The 21,244-nt window shown below is 42.1% G+C and overlaps 1 protein-coding gene across 1 annotated transcript in view; it reads left to right on the plus strand.

The window, feature by feature from the left end:
• Positions 1-19,886, plus strand: part of LOC308302800 (transient receptor potential cation channel subfamily M member 4-like) — a 33,984-nt gene extending 14,098 nt beyond the window's left edge. Inside the window, exons 10-28 of the mRNA XM_080747094.1 lie at positions 260-381; positions 2,262-2,552; positions 3,289-3,390; positions 4,976-5,104; positions 5,214-5,343; positions 5,777-5,922; positions 6,378-6,490; positions 6,651-6,773; positions 7,387-7,445; positions 7,557-7,792; positions 8,523-8,638; positions 9,779-9,911; positions 10,585-10,759; positions 11,302-11,467; positions 15,833-16,014; positions 16,803-16,935; positions 17,823-17,895; positions 18,696-18,870; positions 19,746-19,886. Coding sequence (XP_080603220.1) covers positions 260-381; positions 2,262-2,552; positions 3,289-3,390; positions 4,976-5,104; positions 5,214-5,343; positions 5,777-5,922; positions 6,378-6,490; positions 6,651-6,773; positions 7,387-7,445; positions 7,557-7,792; positions 8,523-8,638; positions 9,779-9,911; positions 10,585-10,759; positions 11,302-11,467; positions 15,833-16,014; positions 16,803-16,935; positions 17,823-17,895; positions 18,696-18,842 — 2,576 coding nt within the window. The 3' untranslated portion in view covers positions 18,843-18,870; positions 19,746-19,886. The remainder of the gene's footprint in view (positions 1-259; positions 382-2,261; positions 2,553-3,288; positions 3,391-4,975; positions 5,105-5,213; positions 5,344-5,776; positions 5,923-6,377; positions 6,491-6,650; positions 6,774-7,386; positions 7,446-7,556; positions 7,793-8,522; positions 8,639-9,778; positions 9,912-10,584; positions 10,760-11,301; positions 11,468-15,832; positions 16,015-16,802; positions 16,936-17,822; positions 17,896-18,695; positions 18,871-19,745) is intronic.
• Positions 19,887-21,244: the final 1,358 nt, after the last annotated feature.

Here is a 21,244-nt window from a genome sequence, read left to right on the forward strand (position 1 = left end):
TTTGATTTGAACCACTTTAACCATTATTTTATGCTTCAACTATTGAAAAATAGCAGATATACAAGCTCGCAGCGTGGCACTCGGTGCTGCGCCGCAGGCTTGTATATCTGCTATTTTTCAATAGTTAAAGCTTTAAATAATTCTAGGCCTAAATGGGTTAAAGTGTCTTACAGTTCATAAATAATTCTAGGCCTAAATGGGTTAAAGTGTCTTACAGTTCATTATGATTTTGCTGTGTGTGTGTGTGCGTGTGTTTCAGCCAGCAAGAGCCGTATATCTTGTGATGACAGCCCATACACCGAGGAGCTGAAACTCGCGGTCACCTGGAACAGAGTGGACATCGCCAAGAGTGAGCTCTTCAATGGAGACATCCACTGGAGGGTGAGAACCAACACATGACAAGAAAAGAATCACTACAGGTGTTCATGCATGTCAATACTACCACCTAGTGGCACCTAGTGGCACTGAAATATTACCACTGCACATAGTTACTTTAACCTGGATTCACTGACACGTAACCGTAACATGATATTGTCACATCACAGGTAAAACATTTGATAAAAGTCTTTGTTGTGCAAGCTGCCAACATTTTTTAGTTTCAAGGAAAGAGTATAGCGGTAAAGAACAAAGAAAGAAACAATGTCCAATATTTATATAAGGTGCATGGGTGGAAATGGCAGTGCAATTAGGCAGAAATTGTTATCTTGCAGGTAGTCACATTTACACTAAAGGGCAGAATAAGTTATTGGATCACAGCAGATATTGATTCACAATCACTTTAGCAGGTGAGACATCACTTAAAAGCATATGTGTGAGTGTATTGTTTAGTTTACTTTATTGACACAATTGTATAAAACACCGGGTCCAAACAACAATCGAAACCCATTAATAACAACTTTTAACACGTAAGTGCAGCACAGGTGGATCGTAATCATATTCATATATACATAAAGTGATAATGTCTGTGTGGCAGCCTGTGTTGTCAAGACAACATGGTGACATCATGGCTCAGCGCTTGTATATCAACCTGATGTTGGAAACTACTCAATAGTCTCCATGGATTCCATGGATTTTATTAACCCATTTAGAACGGGTACACACTATAGTGTATCATTATTTTATGCTTTAACTATTGAAAAATAGCAGATATACAAGCTCACAGCGCGGCACCGAGTGCCGCGCTGTGAGCTTGTAGATCTGCTATTTTTGAAAAATCGTGAAAATTAGAATTTTGACCCGATTCTATAAGTGTCTTTTGAATCCTTCTAAGATTTTTAGAAAAACCTATGTTTCTATTGTCAGCAATCTGGCCAGCCGTCGTCAAAGAAAAGGTCCTTTTCACTTAACTGGAGCTCCGTTTGTCTGTTCTTTAGAGACTACTATGTCAGTGGTGCTCAAACCTTTTCATGTGAAGGAGCCCCAAACTGATATTTATTTGGCCACGGACCCCCATCTCAAAATAATTTGTTCCAGGGACCCCCCAGAAGCAAAATTTGAGTTACAAACGTTCGCTTTGAAAATACATAATATTCAAAGATTTGAACACATTTTCACGACTTTTTCAAAAATAGCAGATCTACAAGCTCGCAGCGCGCGCTGTGAGCTTGTATATCTGCTATTTTTCACTGGTTAAAGCATTAAATAATTCTAGGCCTAAATGGGTTTAATCATGCTATTCCGTTGTGCATTCTAATGTAACCCATTTAGCAAACGGTACACAGTGCTTTGTGCACATAATGTAAAAGACCATGATTTGCCCCAGAGATTTTTCAACCTACCGTATTATAAATTGTCACAATCTATCTTGTACAATACAGTTTGTATCCCAAACGTGGGTCGGGACACATTTGTGGGTCACGGACCAATTTCTATGGGTCACGACTTGAGTAAAAATTCAATTTTATTTTCCTAACAGATAAAATGTATATTTCAAAAGATGTTCTCCTCCCCAAAACTATATTTATTTTTATAAATAAATAAGAAGTAAATTAAAATTGAATAAGTGTATACATTTACAAACAAACAAACGCATCTAGGAAATATCATGAATAAAATGCGAAGCGACGTGTTGTGAGCTTGTAGATCTGCTATTTTCACTAGTTTGGGTTCCCGGGCAAATGTCTAATTTCTCTTTTGGGTCTCGGGCTAAAAAGTTTTGGAACCACTGCTATAGGCAATTACACAGGAAAAATGTGTAGACCTGAATGAGACGCCTGTTTAATTTCCTGGGCTACCAATGGCTAAATGACCTGTCCCCACAGGATGAAGACCTGGAGGACTCCATGACGGACGCCTTGGTCAACGACAAGCCCCAGTTTGTGCGTCTCTTCACCGAGAACGGCTTCAACATCGTGGACTACCTGACCTACGGCAGGTTGGAGAGCCTCTACCGCACGGTGGCTGACGGCACGCTGGCCTACTATTTGCTACAGCGCCGCCTGGTGGAGCGACAGGGAGTCCCAGGCTCCGTGGGCAACCTGCTAGACTCGCCCGCAAAGTCGAGTTCGGGAAGCCCACGGAGTGGACCAACGACCGCGATCACCCTGTTTGAGGTGGGGATTTGCGAAACGCGTACTATGGTCCTTGATTCATCAGTGCTACTGAAAAGACTATCAGAAATGTATGCTGTAAGCCAGGGTTCCCCAATTAGTTTTCCCCAAGGGCCAAATTATGTCTAGGGTACCAAGCCGAGGGCCACAACATTGCAGGGGGCGACGGTGGCGTTCCCGCTACTCCAGTGACAGTTCAGATATCTTCGTTGTCGGGTGAAAATCTTGTACGTCCAAAACCGTTCGTTTTGCATTTATCATTTTAAAAATTATTTAAACTAGTGAAAACAGCCGATCTACAAGCACACAACGCCTCGCACCGCGAGGTGTTGTGTGCTTGTAGATCTGCTGTTTTCACTACTTTTATGCGACAGCCTTGTTTGATGAAGCAGAGCTTTACTTTGCGAAAGAACGTACGCATTTTGAGATGCGGGTTTTCCACCCGACAATGACGATATACTAGTGTTGTTGCTGCTCTTATACCACCATTATTACTGGGGTTGGTGGGGGCCAGACAATAGCCCCTTTGGGGAACCCTGCTGTAAGCGTTAGGGAAGGGCTTGTTTAATTCATTGGTCAACAATATAATCACGATGATCCTGTTGCAAATAGATTGTTTTATGAATCTTTCTGCAAAACAAAATCGGTAGAGTTTGACTGAGCCACGGGAAATGTGGCTTTTGTGATAGTTTTCTCTTTCCTTACTTGTATCTTTTGCCATTTCCCTGTCCCTCTCCAGGTGTCACGTGTCCTGGAGTCCTTGATGGGTGAAGTGTGCAAGCCATTCTATTTCCTTGCTCTGGGTCTAGCAGATGTCACCTCCCACCGGAGGGCCCTCAGGGTACTCTTCACTATACTAACTACTACTTTCTTAAACCCTATAATATAGGGTTTAAGAATAAAGTATATTAACACTTATGTTGCTATGATTTTTTCTCTTCAATGTCCCACGTTGCCATGGTTACCATAGACTTCCATGTAATTGCGCAATTGTGTAAAAAGTGCACGCCCATGCCTAGATGATGCACCACGTGTGTTCACACTGTTCACAGCTTTCAAACAAAAAAATCCGCTTGGAAATCCGTTCAGGCATTCATGATTTATCAGCCATTATGTTTTCTTCAGATGTAAACAAACATGGCTGCCATGTTTGAAAGAATGGGTTGGTATGGGGGTTAAACATGCAATTTCGCGATCGCGATCATGCCTAATACATTTCTGGAGGTCCAAAAAAATTTTTTGATTTTTTTTTTTTTTTTTTTTGAAAAAACGGCCCAAACTCGGGAAACTCGGGGTTGGCACAGCGTTGGTACCAATACAAACTCGGGAAACTCGGGGTTGGCACCAGATGTGTTAATATACTTGTTGACTAGTGGACATGGCCCTCTCCTTTTTTTCCTTCCCTCTACACCATATCTCCTGCGAAAATAGGCAATTTACAAGCTCACAAAACGACTGCTAATGTTAAAGGCCTGATCGGTAATATAAATGACCTATATTTTCGAGAGATGATTGTTTTGGGAAATTCAGGCGCCAGAGATGATGGGGTAAGGTAGTTCCAAGTAGTATATTTTCCATCTACAAATCAACCTACCGGTATTTAACCCATTCAGAACGAGTACACATTCTTGCGTATTATTATTTTATGATTTAACTATTTAAAAATAGCAGATCTACAAGCTCACAACGCGGCACCGAGTGCCGCGCTGCGAGCTTGTAGATCTGCTATTTTTGAAAAAATAAAAAATAAAATAGAATTTTGACCCAATTCTATAAGTGTCTTTTGAATCCTTCTAAGGTTTTTTGAAAAACCTACAGTATGTTTCTATGTCAGTGGTTCTCAAACGTTTTCATGTGAAGGAATTCTGTGTCTCATTCACTTACTATACACTGTACTATAAGGGAAAAAATCACTCCCAAAAATATGCTTTAAGTGGGGTGTGAGGGGTCTAACTAGGTGTTTTTAATTATTCTGAATCCATTGCAAGCATTTGTTTTGCACGAAAAACATTCTTTGGGCCAAAAATGGACCCCCATACCACTGTGAAAAGTGATGACTCATCACTAAAGCATAGTTTTTTTGGGTCTGTTTTTAACCCAAAGAATGTTTTTCGTGCAAAACAAATGCTTGCAATGGATTCAGAATAATTAAAAACACCTAGTTAGACCCCTAACATGCTACTTAAAGCAGATTTTTGGGAGTGATTTTTTCCCTTATAGTACAGTGTATAGTAAGTGAATGAGACCCAGAATTACCCTAGCTGTCAAACATTTTGCTAGGGATGTTGAATTTCAATCTTTATTTGATATGTTACTAGACACCTTTACAAACACATTGGTGAAGAAATTGTTTGGTAAGGAATTTATTCCCAGATTTGACAGTTATTCTGCTAACTTTCCCTGACTATATGTTCTCTCCTTCTCAGCGTGCCAGTAAGCTGCTGCGTGGAGACTGTGTGTACAGGGACCAGCGATGTCCCTCCCCCTGGGCCTCTCTCTTTATCTGGGCTGTCCTGCAGAACCGCAGTGATATGGCCGTCTTCTTCTGGGAGATGGTAAAACACCTGATGCTCAGAGAAGGCTGAAATATTTAAGTTATGTACATACAGTATGATGTGTTATGTCTTATGTACTCTCTCCCTTTGTCCCCCTTGTTCATTCCAGACAGGGGAGTCGGTGCTGAGTGCTCTGAGTGCTTGCAAGATGCTAAGGGAGATGTCCAAGATTGAAATTGAGGCGGAGACCAAACTTTCGATGAAAGAGCTGGCGCAGAGGTTTGAGAACATTGCGCATGGTGAGACTTTGAACAAATCGTTGAAACTAAGGTTTTAGGTTGTTTGCTCCTCAACTGATACTGATGTCACTCAATATCATCGGCTAACCGCTCTCCCAGATCCTAGCCTGAACTTACCACAAAACTCATTTCTAAACCCAACCATTTCAAACTTTTATGTCGGGTCTGGTTGATTGCACTGTGCATTGTGGGTATGGTACTGCCACCACCAAGCTCTTCGTAGCTTTATATGTAGCTCATTTAAATTCTGAAAAAAAGAATTACACAAGCCATCTTGTTTCATCTGTGTATATATTTTCACTGTTGTGATACTGCTCACATTTAATCATGAGTAAGTATCAACTGAAGTAACTCTATTTATCCATTATGGAAATGGTCTACTGCATGAAAATGTCTAATTATTTCTCTATAATGCATTTTCTTGTGCCTTCAGATCTGTTCGGTTCATGTTACCAGAGCAATGAGAGTCGCGCCTTCAAGCTGCTCATCAGAAAGTCTCCAGTATGGGGCGGCACAACGTGCCTCCAGATGGGCACGGCTGCTGACGCACGCCTGTTCTTCAGCCACGATGGAGTACAGGTTTGTGCATATCCATCTGACTGGCTCAAGCTGGCATCCTCAACAATCTGAGTTCTGCTTACTGTGTTAAAAAGTCCTAAAAACACTGGATTCATTTCCTGGCAGCGGTGCCTCCGGGCGCTCCAACAAACACATTGACAGTGTTTGTGGGTTAGAAGTTGATGAGCTATCGGGCATGCTGTTGTGGCTGATCTAGTGGCCCATACCGATTAGTTGGGACATCTGTTCAGCCAAGAGGAGATCTGGGGCATGAGGCATGAACCTGCATGTGTTGCCAGTGAAACTCCTCGCTGTCAGGTGAAGCAAAGTGGAGAGACCAGTGACTTCATGTTTATCAGAAGAAGTTTATAGTAGTTCTACGCACCTTTTGTCAGGACAACACTGTGGAGGTTTACTGTAGCTTATGTAAATCATATTACATAATCAACTAACTGACGTACCATTCCTCTTCTCAGTCGCTGCTGTCTCAGATTTGGTGGGGCGACATGAAGAGAGGCACAAGCGTGTGGAAACTCCTCCTGACGTTTTTCTGCCCCATCCTCTGCTACACCAACCTCATCGCCTTCAGGTCGGTGCCCGGCCTTACGCCTTTCATCTTGTTGTTATCCCATTTATGTATTTATATACCTTTGACCAAAATTATAGATGGAATTCAAAATGCGTTAAAAAAAGACTCGAGTTGAGCTTCCTTTTTGTTGACGGGTTTGTCATGCCACTCCACCTCGCAGGAAACCAGAGGGACAGGAGGAGTCGGAAAACTCCAACCAAGACCAACTGGGTCGCAGTGACAATGACAGCAGCTATGGAGGCTATGGAACCACCATCTTCTCCTTCTCTGATATGAAGCACATGTAATCATCACTTAATACACAAATGTACCATCCTCTCTGTAAAAATAATCAAGTGAGAAACTTGCTTTGGCAATGTAAACTTATGTTTTCTCTAGGGATGGGACGATACACGTTATTATCGTTTATCGTGATAAAAAACACTCACGATAATCGTATCGTGGAGATTTAATTTATTGTGATATCGTCCTCCGTCATGCACTGGAATCAATTCACCTTTTATTTGCAGAGCTGCATATCAGGTACCACTTAAACCCTCTAAAATTTGTAAAAGGTACTTTATAATAATATACAGGTACATACTTGATATATATATAATATACAGGTACATAGTTGATATATATATATATTTTTTTTTCACTATCAAATGTCTTTGCCAAACAGCTTGTAGATCTGCTATCTTTTGGCAAATGTTCCGCCCAGGATAATGGATTTTGATTATCACGATAATATCGTAAATCGCGATTTATTTTGTCACAATAATCGTGATATGACATTTTGATATCGTCCCATCCCTAGTTTTCTCATGCCACTAAAGCGCCATTGAATTGAGAGCAATCCACCCGCATCATAGTTTTACTGGCTCACACAAAAATATGTAATTTCATTTTTCTAGTGATGCTGAAACTCAGGAACAGAACAGTCCCGATCCCAGAACACCTGGTCCTATGAAAGGTAATGTCTCATGTCAGTCAGTTGCTGTTATGTCTTCAGACCTGAATGTATTTTATTTTACCAGTGTGAAATGAGAACGACGAATGAGGTCCAACTTTCTCTCCTGTCCAGGCGTAGCCCGCTCTCCCCCGCGCAAGCGTCCCTTTGTTGTAACAAGATGGCGTCAGTTCTGGATCGCTCCCGTCACTTCCTTCTTGGGCAACGTGCTGATGTACTTCGTCTTCCTCCTCCTGTTTGCCTATGTGCTGCTGGTGGACTTTAAGCCGCCTCCTCCAAGAGGCCCGGCCATCACAGAGTACGTGCTGTACTTCTGGGTGTTCACCATCGTATGTGAGGAGATCCGAGAGGTGGGTGGAAGGAGTTTAGGTTATCTTACATTGCATTTCACCATGTTGGTAGACACTCTCCACCAGGCTTGGAATTTCTTCATTTTAGGGGCAAGGTCACTTGGCCCTTGGTGTTGTCCATTTCTTGAGGCTACAAAGGCCAAATGCCAGGGCAGAAAGGCCATCAAATAAAACAAGATTGTAGGCCTGGGCCACAGGGTAGTGGTCAAGGCACCTAGGCTGGTAATCCAGTCCTTGCAGCGTTGCAGGTTCGAGTCCCGATCCTGACGACCTTTGCTGCGTGTCACCTCCCCATCTCTCTCCCCGTTTCCTGTCAGCCTACTGTACACCTATCAATAAAGGCAGGAAAAAAAATAGGTTGTAATACTTTGAAATAATTAATTGAATTGATATTAAATGTAATACTGTATATAGACTATCTGCAGTGAAAAAAAATGAATATGCTCAGCCCTGCAACAATCATAGTTTAGATTGGTTTAAAAATGGGGAGTTCAGTTCAACAAAAGACCGGTCTCTAGTCTACATGACAGGAAAGAGAAACTACATACAGTATTGACAAGAAAGAGACAGAGGAGAAAGTGGTACAGTCGGCTGGGGCACTGTGGCCTCAGGGCCTGCCATTTCTTTGAGGGGCACAAGACCAAACTAATCTTAAAACCAATGCATTCTCAAAACAGTTTGAGTAACTTTACAGGGTTTAAAAACAGTTTGATGTTTAATTACTTTTCAGACATTCTTTGTGGGAAACAGGACTTTGCGCCAGAGGATGAGGCTATACGCACAGGATCTCTGGAACCAGTTTGACCTCATTGCCATCCTTCTGTTCTTTATCGGTCTTACCTGCAGGTTGGTAGACGGAGATTATTGTTTTTTATTTGTTTTTTTCTTTTAAATAAAGTTACTCTAAATAAATGGAGAGTTTATGAGAAATGCAAAAACGACATGGTGCGACCTTACTAGTGTAAGACGCCTCGGGGCCTAAGACGACATAAGACGCCTCAGGCCTAAGGCCACCCTAAAGGGCGAGGTCGCACCATGTCTTGGCCGTCTGGCTAGTGATGTATATCGGACCAGTTCCCCATATATGGATATGAAGTCCTGTTAGATATGGGCTTAATATTGATGACATCAGGGATCTCCATATATCGGCATAGAGTGGTTCCCATGACATCACAACATACAATCCCTTTTATGCCCATACGTGGGAGATCCCTGTCTGAACCAGCCACACCACTGAGATGTCACCTGTTTATGCCCATATATGGAGATCCCAGCTCTGAGTATCTGACATCACTGTGATGTCACAGTGATGTGTCAGGGGAACCACAGTGTCAGGCCTTACACGTATAGTCGTATACGGACAAGCTGTACCGATTCTACATGAACCCTAGCATCCCTATTTTGAGCAAGTCAAAATAGCCTGTAGAGCTGCTATTTTCAGCAATGAAATTTGGTGCGGAGGACAAAATGGAGGGGGTGAAGTACAGACCCCTGGGGGTCCTCATAGTCGGGGGCCTTAGGGAGATAGAATTGTAATTTCGTGCTAATCAGTCTAAAAGCGATGACTCATCACTTTTCATCAGTTTTATCAGTTTTGTGGGAGTTTTCTGGGGCCATTTGTAGTTTTTGTGCAAAACAAATGCTTGCAATGGATTCAGCATCATGACAAACCCCTAGTTAGACCCCTCACATCCTACTTAAATACCCAGAAAAAAAAACTGTTTTTCTGGGTATTTTCCTCCTATATAGAAAGTCGATGGGAGCCCAACTTGATTTGGCCGCTGTGGCGACCCCGTAAGGTCTAAGGTCTAGCTAAATCATTAGAGCAAGCCCTGGGCTACATCTGTGCAATATTTGGTGCTTTTAGACTGATTAGCACGAAAAATCCCTAAAGCCTCCGACTATCAGTCAACAAAGCATATAAACTAAAGTTTTTGTGGTTAAAGAAATAAATGCAATGTGTGTATGCTTCTTCTTGTGCGTCAGGATGTTCGAGTGGTCCTATGAGTCTGGCCGAAGTGTTCTGTGCATCGCCTACATGATCTTCACGCTCCGACTCATTCACATCTTTGCCATTCACAGACAACTGGGGCCAAAAATCATAATTGTTGGCAAGATGGTAAGACTTAAGTTGTGACAGACGTTAATGGCGTTTTATCATGCTTTGACTCAGGGTAGCGTTGGTCCCTCGCAGAGGTGTCGCACCAAATTCTGGGCCCTGGGTACAAGAATTCACTGTGGGCCCCCAATGAATGTTCTTCATAAGGGGAGGGGGTTTAACCCATTTAGACTGGGAACGCATTATTTTTTGCTTTTACTATTGAAAAATAGCAGATATACAAGCTCACAGCGCGCGCTGCGAGCTTGTAGATCTGCTATTTTTGAGAAATCTTGATTTTCTTTGTCAGCGGTGCTCATACTTCTTCATGTGAAGGACCCCCAAAATTATATTACAAACTAGTAATAGAGCTTTGGAGACTGAGTATTTGGCCACAGACCTCCATCTCAAAATATTTAGTTCCAGGGACCCCCCGGAAGCAAAATTTGAGTTGCAAATGTTCGCTTAAAAAATACACACCGGTATATTCAAAGATTTGCACACATTTTCACGACTTTTCAAAAATAGCAGATATATCTGCTATTTTTCATTAGCTAAAGTATAAAATAATTAAGGCCCCTCCACCTTGGGCCCTAGTAACTCAGTCCCATCAGTCCCGTCCCCCACCTTGTGACGCCCCTGGTCACTCGTATATTCTTATGAACACGGCATGTCTTTTGTTTCTCACTTTCAGATGAAAGATGTCTTCTTCTTCCTCTTCTTCCTGGGGGTGTGGCTAATGGCATATGGAGTAGCCAATCAGGCACTGCTCTATGCCCGCGATCCCAACGCAGATCGAATCTTCCGCCGCGTGTTCTACAGGCCGTACTTGCACATTTTTGGACAGATTCCCGTTGAGGAAGTAGATGGTGTGTGTCTGTCTGTCTGTCTGTCTGTCTGTCTGTCTGTCTGTCTGTCTGTCTGTGTTTTAGTTTCACATCAGTGTAAGACGGGGGTCTTCAACGTTTTCAGGCCAAGGACCCCTTAGTTGAGAGAGAAATGGAGCAGGGACCCCCACAACCCATAGATACCGCATAGTTTCATCATTTGACGGCACAATCATCAGTGTATTTTGGATTCATGTCAATTTGTGTTTTCAGATATTTGAACCGTCAATACTTAATTTTCACTCTGTACTTAGTCTGCTCTTCTCCCCCTCTACACCAAACCTCTTTGCCAAAAATAGCCGACAGAGCTTGTAGATCTGCTATTTTTGGCTAAAGTTCTCAGAATATGGATGCTAAGTGGTTAATACAAAAAAAGGAGAAAAAAGTTTATATCACACAAAGATTTGGAGGACCCCCTGTAGTAACTCTGAGGACCCCCTGTTGAAGATCCCTGGTGTAAGAGTTTGAAATTCAACCTTCCGATCGTCCTCTCATCATTATTATATATTCTTTTTTTTTATCAGTGGGAAAACAGTGGGACATGCCCTGCACTACCAACGTGACACTGATAGATGGCGGTGCCGAGCCATGCAGGGACTTGTACAGCAACTGGCTGGTGGTCATTCTGCTGGTCGTCTACCTACTGGTCACCAACATTCTGCTCATCAACCTCCTCATTGCCATGTTCAGGTAGAGAACCAGGGACATTTCCACTTTGTTCTGTCTGTGGCTCCATAACACTACTCTCTAGCGTAGTGGTTCCCAAACATTTTAGTGATTTTAAGTGAAGACCCAAAAGAAAATTAGACGTTTCCCCGAGACCCAAACTAGTGAAAATAGCAGATTTACAAGCTCACAACGCAGTCTCTTAACAACATGTTGTGAGCTTGTAGATTGGCTATTTTAACTACTTAATATTTTTGTATTCATGGCATTTCTTAGATGTGTTATTTGTTTGTGTTAAAATGTATTTAAAAAAAGCAGGGAAAATCTTTTGAAATACATTTCTTAACACTTAAGTTGCAATCAATTATTCTCTTTGAAGGTCCGCGATGCCATGGTCTCCATAGACTTCCATGTAATTCATAGTGCACGGATCGTGCACGCCCATGCCTAGAACATGCACCACGTGTGTCGGTGTGTGCAGGCTGTTCACAGCTTTCAAACAAAAAAATCCGCTTGGAAATCCGTTCAAGCATTCATGATTTAGCAGCCATTATGTTTTCTTCAGATGTAAACAAACATGGCTGCCATGTTTGAAAGAATGGGTTGGTATGGGGGTTAAACATGCAATTTCGCGATCGCGATCATGCCTATTACATTTCTGGAGGTCCAGTTTGGGCCGTTTTTTTTAAACTCGGGAAACTCGGGGTTGGCACAGGGGTGGTACCAATACAAACTCGGGAAACTCGGGGTTGGCACCAGTAGTGTTAATGTAGGAAAAGAAAATGGGATTTTTACTTGAGTCATGACCCTTAAAAATCGCTCTGTGACCCACAAATGGTTCCCGACCCGCTGTTTGGGAACCACTGCTCTGGATTCCCTCACATAGCAGATATCATCTCTAAACTTGCCTTCTACATGTCATCCGCATCCCATGAAATGTCATATTATTTCTAGAGCTGGGATGCGATTAAAATTTTTAATCTAATTAATTACAGGCTCTGTGATTAATTAATCGCGATTAATCGCATTTTAATCGCACATCGATATTTGACCTGAGAACAGTGAGAAACATTTTTTCAAATGGATTTTTGTATACGAGTGAATCAATGAATAGTGAATACATAGGTTTAAGCAACAAAATATTGTTTATTTCTTTAAGCAAAGTGGTACTTGGCCAAGACCAACAGGAACTTTGACATTACTTGAGATTCAGGTAGCTTACATAAATTGTCCACTAGGTGGCAGAAGATACCTCCACTCCTCCACACTTCAGTAAACTTTGTTTGTTTTATACTTAGTTTCAATAGTTTCAAGCACAATCCAGAACATGTCTGTACCTTCAGAGGCCATAACAGACTGTTTAATTACCATTTCAAAAATAACTAGTTCAACATAAAGTGCCATTTGTACAAACTACAAACTAAAATGGTAAAATAAAAAAAGGTGCCAGTGAATGACCTCAATATGCCTATATCAGGAGGAAACATACAGTATCTCTGTTGCAAAACATAGGCCATAACCATCTAAGCCTACTTCTTCTTCTTCTTCTTCTTATCTGACATCCAGTTGCTGAGACACACTAGCTTGTTCACATTTTCTGAGCTCAAGGCTGCCCTCTTCTTTTGAACAATGTGACCTGCCAGTGAGAAAAGTCTCTCACAGGGGACAGAAGTGGCAGGGGCGCCCAGATACTTGCGGGCCAGGGCAGAAAGCTGTGGATGGGCCCCTGAATGACTGGACCACCACTGGAGTGGGCAGGCTGTCTCTGCAATGCAGGGCTCTGCTCTGTAACGGCACAGAGCCTTGTTGGGTCCCTCATCATCCTCTGATTCAGAGTCTGAATTAAACAGCAGGAGGCTCCTCTTCTTTGCTGCTGGCTCTGCTCTGGGTTCTGGAGTGGCTCTGTTGGGTCCCCTTTCCAGCAGTGACTCAACGCTGGTCCAGACGCCTTCTCGCTCTCCTCTGGGTAGACACTTTAGATCCTTAAAGTAGAGATAGGACGATATGAACATTTCATATCATGATTATTGTGACAAATGAAAAATCCATTATCCTGGGGCGGAACATTTGACAAAAAATAGCAGATCTACAAGCTCACAACGTGACGCGTTGTCAGCTTGTAGATCGGCTATTTTTTGGCAAAGACACTTGATAGAGTGAAAAATTACTGTATCAATTACGTATATTACAAGTACCTTTTACCAATTATAGAGGGTTTAAGTGTACCGCATAAGCAGCACGGCAAATAAAAGGTGAATTGATCCTAGTGCATGACGGAGGACGATATCACGATAAATTAAATCTCCACAATACGATAAACACAAGTGTTTTTTATCACGATAAACGATAATATCGTCCCATCCCTACCTTAAAGCGGGGGTCGAGTGCTGTAGCCACCCTGAGCCATCCATGGTTGAGTGTTTCCTGGCGTTGAGACAGGTCCTGTATGAAGGCAGTCTTAAACCTCACCACGTAGGCTGGGTCGTCATCTGAGACCTCCATGGTGTGGGTCAGGTGGCGCAGAGCGGGTAACACCACAGAGCATGAGATGTAGGTCTCACCCCCAAGGAGCTCAGTCACATATCTGCAGTGGATAATTTAGGAAAGTGATTTCATTATTGTAGCAATTAATAGTAGATTGAAATAGCAAATAAAACAATAGAAAGAAACTTTATATAATACTAGTGATGGTGATATCAATATTCAGGACATTACAATTTGGAAAAGCAATTTAATTTATATTGTACTTATTCACTATAGTGATGATGGTGATACCAATAACAAGCACATTACATTAAGAACAGCAATTGAATTTATATTGTACTTATTCACTATAGTGATGATGGTGATACCAATAATAAGCACATTACGTTTAGAACAGCAATTTAATTTATATTGTACTTCAATTTACAAAGCTTTTAATAAAACAGCTGGTGGGTTTTTACCTGCATGGTTCAAGGAGGGTCTCCAGCCTCTGCAGTTTGTCCCACTCTGCTGTGGTCAACATGGCTAGCTTGTGGTTCTGTTTGGCTAGAGTAGCAGTCACAGCCTCTTGGTTCTTCAGCAGGCGAGTTATCATAAGCAGCGTTGAGTTCCACCTTGTGGTAACGTCCTGTATCATTGCCTCGTTTTGCTGACCCAGTTGTGTTTGCTGCATTTGGAGGGCTGTGTTTAAAGTGGCCCACTATCTTGCGACCTTTTGCCAGTGCGGCTGTAAACCCGCTGTCTGTAAGGCAAACTGTGATTGTCCTCTGCAATATGTGAGCAACACACGGCATGTGCTGGTATGTGAGCTGTCTCATTGCTGCGACCATTGTTCGGGCACTGTCTGTTCCGATCGTGGTGACTCTTTCAGTGATACCCCAGGCCTCTGCCACAGATTCAAAATCTGCTGCTACGTTATCAGCAAAGTGTCTCTCGGTGGTCTTCTGGATGGTCAGGGCAAATGACTGAAGACGCCACATAAGGTCGATGAATTGTGCTGTCGCACCGAGGAAACTTGAGTTGCTTAGCGAGGTCCAATGATCCCCTGTTAGGGAAACATTTTCAGCTTCCTCCAATGAATGCTCCTTTTCCTCCTTTTTAGTGTCATAAAGCTGCTGTATTCGGTTTGATATTGTCCTTCTGCATGGCAGCTCATATGTTGGGTCTGACGATGCAATCCGTAGCGACGTTTCCAAACCCTTATCTTCCACCACTGCAAGTGGTCTACAATCGACAGCAATCCAGTGAGCCAGAGAGTTTGTTAGTTTATCAGACGTGGACTTACTCATCTTGCCTTTGAAACCAGGCATCTGGTCCAGTGTGGGTTGGACGTGGGTCGTTGTAGTTGTTGTAGTCTGACTCGGGCCAGCGTTAGCTTCAACGCTAGCCGCAACATGTTTTGCATTCAGGTGATATTTAAGGCTTGAACAGCTGCGGTGGTATGCAAATTCTTTTTTGCAAATTTGGCAAACAACAGTTTTTTTGTCCACGCTTCCATCCATCCGTGTTTTAAAACAAAATTTCCCATCCAAGGGGCCAACCAAGGCTGTTTCATCGGCGTCTTCTTCCATTTTCACGTGAGAGCTGTGCTGTTTGTTGTTGTGGTCTGTGGGTCGTCACTCAGCTGTTACACAGCACTCTATGCAGTATGCACGTTGGGAGGTGTGCCGATCCGGGTGAAACTCGTCCGTCACAAACGTTCCGCGGTGACAAACGCTCCGCGGTGAAATAAAAGTGCGATTAAAATGCGTTAATATTATTAACGCGTCAATTCTTCTGTAATTAATTAATCGTAATTAACGCGTTAATATCCCACCCATAATTATTTCATATTCATCAATGTTTTTCAGTGGTTTGATATAATACTGTGTTGATTATTATTTGTCCCTTGGACCCCTCATGCAGTTACACCTTCAACAAAGTGCAGGAGAAGAGCGACATCTACTGGAAGTTCCAGCGCTACCAACTCATAGTGGAGTACCACTCCCGCCCTTCTCTGGCTCCTCCATTCATCATCCTGTCCCACATCCATCTCTTCATCAAGAGGAAGATCCGCAAGGTGCCCTCTCTGAAGATCCACCACTTTGGTCAGTATTTGGTTTGGATCAAATTAATAGAACATGAATGACTTATCTTTTTAGGAAAATGTTTAGTGATTTGACCATTAGGTGAAGTCATGAAGAAACACTGATAACTGCATGAATGCTCAGGTCATAATGACGGGAGTCGAAATCCGATCTCTCATCTGTGCAAAATCTGCTTTGTAACACTGCTTTTAGTGTCTACCGAACATAGGGCTGTCACAATTATTACATTATTTGACATAATCGCAAATATTTGGTCATAATCGTCATAATCATGAATGTTGAAAAATGTTCATACATTTACAAACATTTTCAGAAATAGTGGAAATAGCAGATCTACAAGCTCACAACGCGTCGCAACGTGTTTTGAGCTTGTAGATCAGCTAGTTCCACTATCAATGTTATTTTTTAAGTAGTAAGTTGTCAAATATGTCAGTAATTTTTTTTGTATATTTAGGTTGTGTCATATCTGCCATGTGCAACTTCAAAGCCTAAAGCCGAAAAGAAATTAACACAATTAAATCGTTAATCGCATTTATTTGAGTGACAATTAATCGTCTTGTAAAATGGCATATCGTGACAGCCCTAACCGAACATTACAGTGATTACGATGGAAACCAACGTAAAGTTTTGATTTGTGGACATCGTCTCTGAACCAGGCTTTCCAGCTCGACCTCCTCTGTTCACGTCTGCGAAGACAACTGCCCAAATTCTCTGAATGCATGCAAATAACATCAGCATTTTGCCTCAATTCATGCAAATAATTTCCGCTTTTTTTCCTCAATGGTTAGTGTTGGAGTTGCGGGGGAAAGAGGCCAACCGTCTCATGACATGGGAGACCATTCAGAAGGAGAACTTCCTGACAGACCAGAGCAAGATCCATAGAGGCAGCGACTCCGAGAGGCTCAAGCGGATGTCTGCCAAGTGAGACGATAACGGCTTCATCCGATTTCACTTCATGTCAAATCACTAAATTGAGTCAATTGACCTCCGGGGCCATTAGACTCGCACCAGTTAAAACCCTTTTAGGCCTAGAAATATTGACTGCTTTAACTATTGAAAAATAGCAGATAGCTCACAGCTGCAAGCTTGTAGATCTGCTATTTTTGAAAAATCAAGATTTTTTTTGCAGGTCTTTGAATATATCTACAGTATTTTCCGGAATATAAGGCGCACTTAAAAGCCTTTAATTTTCTCAAAAAACTACAGTGCGCCTTATAGTCCAGTGCGCCTTATATATGGATCATTCATTGACATTGACATTCCCTTTAGCACAGCTCCATCTGTTGGATGCATAACGCAACGGTAGCGTCTATTATGTGCGCCTTATAGTCAGGTGCGCCTTATATATGAAAACAGTTTGAAAATAGACCATTCATTGACAGTGCGCCTTATAGTCAGGCGCGCCTTATAGTCCAGAAAATACTGTATTTAAAAGTGAACATTTGTAACTCAAATATTTGCTTCTGGGGGTCCCTGGAACAACATATTTTGAGATGAGAGTCTGTGGCCAAATACCTGTAATTTTGGGGGTCCTTGACATGAAAACATTTGAGAACAGCAGATTTTTAGAGGAAAGATTTAGAAGTCGGGTCAAAGACTTGCACACATTTTCAAGATTTTTCAAAAATAGCAGATCTGCGCTGTGAGCTTGTATATCTGCTATTTTTCAATAGTTAAAGCATGAAACAATGGTTAAAGTGGTTCAAATCTAACGCGACTCGGGCGCGTTCCGGGTATTTGAGAGTTAAATGGCTCTGTGTCGCGTCGTACTGAACTGTGTTTGTGTGTGTGTGTGTGTGTTTTGGCAGGGTGGACGGTGTGCTGAAACAGCTGACTGAAACCAGAGACACTGACCACAGACTGAGAGCTTTGGAGACTGAGGTAACTCAAAGCTGTCTATTCAAAGCACTTCCCTCCCCTCTGGGCCTGTTTCTTACGCCTCTCATTGATCTTTTGTCTGTGGCGACACCAAAGGCACTATTTACTCCACATGTTTACCACCATTCTATTTTTTTTTTTTTTTTTTTTTTAACAAGTTACTTAAAGCAGGGGTCTTCAACGTTTTAGTTGAGAGAGAGAGATGAAGCAGGGACCCCCACAACCTCTTCATAGATTATGATGTAATCCTTTGACAGCACAATCATCAGTGTATTTTGGATTCATCATGTCAATGTGTGTTTTCAGATATTTAACCACTTGAACCGTCAATACTTAATAAACTTGACCTTTCACTCTGTACTTAGTCTGCTCTTTTCCCCCTCTACACCAAAACCCCAAACCCCCTCTACACCAAACCTTGTAGCTTGTAGATCGGCTATTTCCGGCTCAGGTTCTCAGAATATGGATGCTAGGGTTCAGGTGCCATGGCATTGGTCCGAAGGTTCATTAGTCCGAATCTGTTAAGAATACTATGCTTAACCCTAACCTCAGTAGGGTTAGGGTTAGGGTTAACTAAATTCGAACTAATGAACCTTCGGACTATTGAACCGTCGGACTTATGGGCAGTCCCCAGGGTTCAAGTGGTTAATATAAAAAGAAAGAAAATAGAAAAAAAGTTGCTATCACTCAAAGATTTGGAGGACCCCCTGTAGTAACTCTGAGGAGCCCCTATGGGTCCTGGACCCCCTGTTTCAGACCCATGACTTAAAGGTTGAGAATTCATGCTGCTTTGCGTCCACTAGGTGGAGAATTGCCTGAAGGCTCTCACCTGGATCACTGATACTTTGCAACAAAGCACGCTGGCCAGACCTGGTCTACCACCGCCCACCTTCAGAAGCATCTCTATCGCATCAGACACCAGTGCTGGAACGTCTGGAATGACCAAGTGATACATTTAGAGAGAATAGAGAACCGCCTGTAAGTATGTCTTCAGAGCCCACTTAATGTTCTTTCTTTTGACATATCGCTGTTGTCGGGTGGAAACCTTGTACGTCCAAAACCGTTCGTTTTGTATTTATAATTTTAAAAATTATTTAAAGTGGCTGATCTACAAGCACACGGCGCCTCGCACCGTGAGGCGTCGTGTGCTTGTAGATCAGCTATTTTCGCTAGTTTTTTGCGACAGTCTTGTATGATGAAGCAGGGCTTTACTCTACGAAAAAACACAGGTTTCTGCCTGACAGTGACGATCTATATGACGGATCAATAACAAGCATACAGCATACCCATAAATACATTGGTAATGGTATACATATTGTATGTCAAATTGAATTCATACTCCCGCCGGGGACGCAGTGGGCGTGTTCTCTCCTCCTGCGTCATCAGTGCCCACACCCTAGGTGGGGTTGGCAAAAAGGGCCTTTCTGTGGAGTTTGCATGTTCTCCGTGTGTGTCCTAGGGTAGGTACCCTCTCAAAAAACATGCAGTAATCCTGGTCTCTATATACTCCCTCCCCCTGGCCAGCAGGGGCGCCTGATGGAGGGGAAAGGAACTGGTTGGAATAACGTGTTCCTTCCACACGCTACGTCCAACCGGGGAACCCCCCCTCAGGTGAAAAAAAGCAACTTGAACTCCTCATGCATAGAAGGAAGCATGAGGTCAGTCCGTTGTCTCCCCAGGTTGGCAGAGGGAGTGTAGCGCCCAGGATTACATTAGATAATTGACACTGGGTGAAAAATGGGTTACAAAATCGTGGGATAAAATAAAAAAAATAAAAATAATAATTCATACCTTAAAGGTGAGTAAAATGGCTGTGGTTAAATGACTCTTACCCAGTGTCCTTCTCTCCACAGGGACATTCTCGCCTTCCTCTGCATTCACCGGTTCCTTTGTTAACGCCTGCAGCCATTCAGGTTCAACGGAAGGGATCTCTTTTCTCTTCTAAACAACGTTAAGCAAGTATTCCAACTAAAGCGGTGGTTCTCAAAGTGGCGTCCAGGGACCCCCAGTGTCCTTGTGGTGGTTCCAGTTCCAAATAGGCCCTTACCGAAAGGGCTGTCACAATTATTACATAATCGTCTTATCGCAATTATTTGACATAACCGCGATTATTTTTCATAATCGTCATAATCGTTTCTATGTTGAAAAATGTTCATATATTTGTTTTAAGTCAAAAAATAGTGGAAATAGCAGTTCTACAAGCTCACAACGCGGTGCGTTGTGAGCTTGTAGATCAGCTATTTCCCTATCAATGTTCTTTTTTAAGTATAAAGTTGTCAAATATGTCTGTCATTTCTTTGTATATTTAGGGTATGTTTAGGTTATGTGTCATATCTACCATGTGCAACTTCAAAGCCTACAAGCCAAACAGAAATGTAATTGTCAAGGACAAAAACACAATTACATCTAATCGCAATTATTTGAGTGACAATTAATCGTCATGTAAAATGTCATGATCGTGACAGCCCTACTTACCGATCTGTAACTCAAGAGTGTACAAATGGACCCTTGTATAGAAAAATTGGTCCTTATGGGTAAAAAGAAAAAAAAGGTTGAAAACCAAACCACACTAATGTATTCTAAAATTCAGCTGAAAGCAGGGAAAGAGCACAGTTTTGTACACTATCAAGTAAATAATGGAATATATTTTTTCACTATTGTTCAGCACATGCAAAGGGAAATAATATACTGTATGGGTGTATGTTTATATAATGTGTATTATGTATTCAGTATCTTGTGAGGGGGGGGGGGGGTATTTTTCTGCACTTTGCACTGGTACTGTATCTGGAAAAACTACGTTAACAGCTTTCATAGATCTAAATATGAGAGATGAGATGATACAAGACGTATTCGATGTTTACATGGGTTGCTGCTGTTTCTTGTTCAAATGTAATTATTTTCCATGTGATTTTCCTTTTTTTTTTTACTACTTAAAAGCTCATTTAGTAACTTGTTAAGTCATGTCAAGGATCAATGCTAATGTTGGTACTGTAAATGGCAGATACTATATATTGGACTCGGTCGCTGAACTCCTTATAGAATGTCGTAGGCCAGCATGTCCCAAACATGTAACATGTGGTCATGTTTCACTGGCATCAAATTACCCCATGGGACCATTCTGTTCTCTGTGCATGTACATGTGCCCAGTGCTATCTGTACATGTCTACTGTACAAGTTGTATGTACTTGCTATTGCTAAATGTATGGTTTGCTGCAAAAGATCTACATGATTATGAATACAGAGCACTACAGAAGTGTCAAGGATGAGATGTGTCATGTGTGTGGATTGGAATCCTTTTAATAATAAAAGTGCATTAACATTTGAACATACAGTACATCGTAAATCTTTGTCC

Source organism: Nannobrachium achirus, assembly GCF_963921795.1.
Source record: "Nannobrachium achirus genome assembly, chromosome: 18".
Taxonomy (NCBI): domain Eukaryota; kingdom Metazoa; phylum Chordata; class Actinopteri; order Myctophiformes; family Myctophidae; genus Nannobrachium; species Nannobrachium achirus.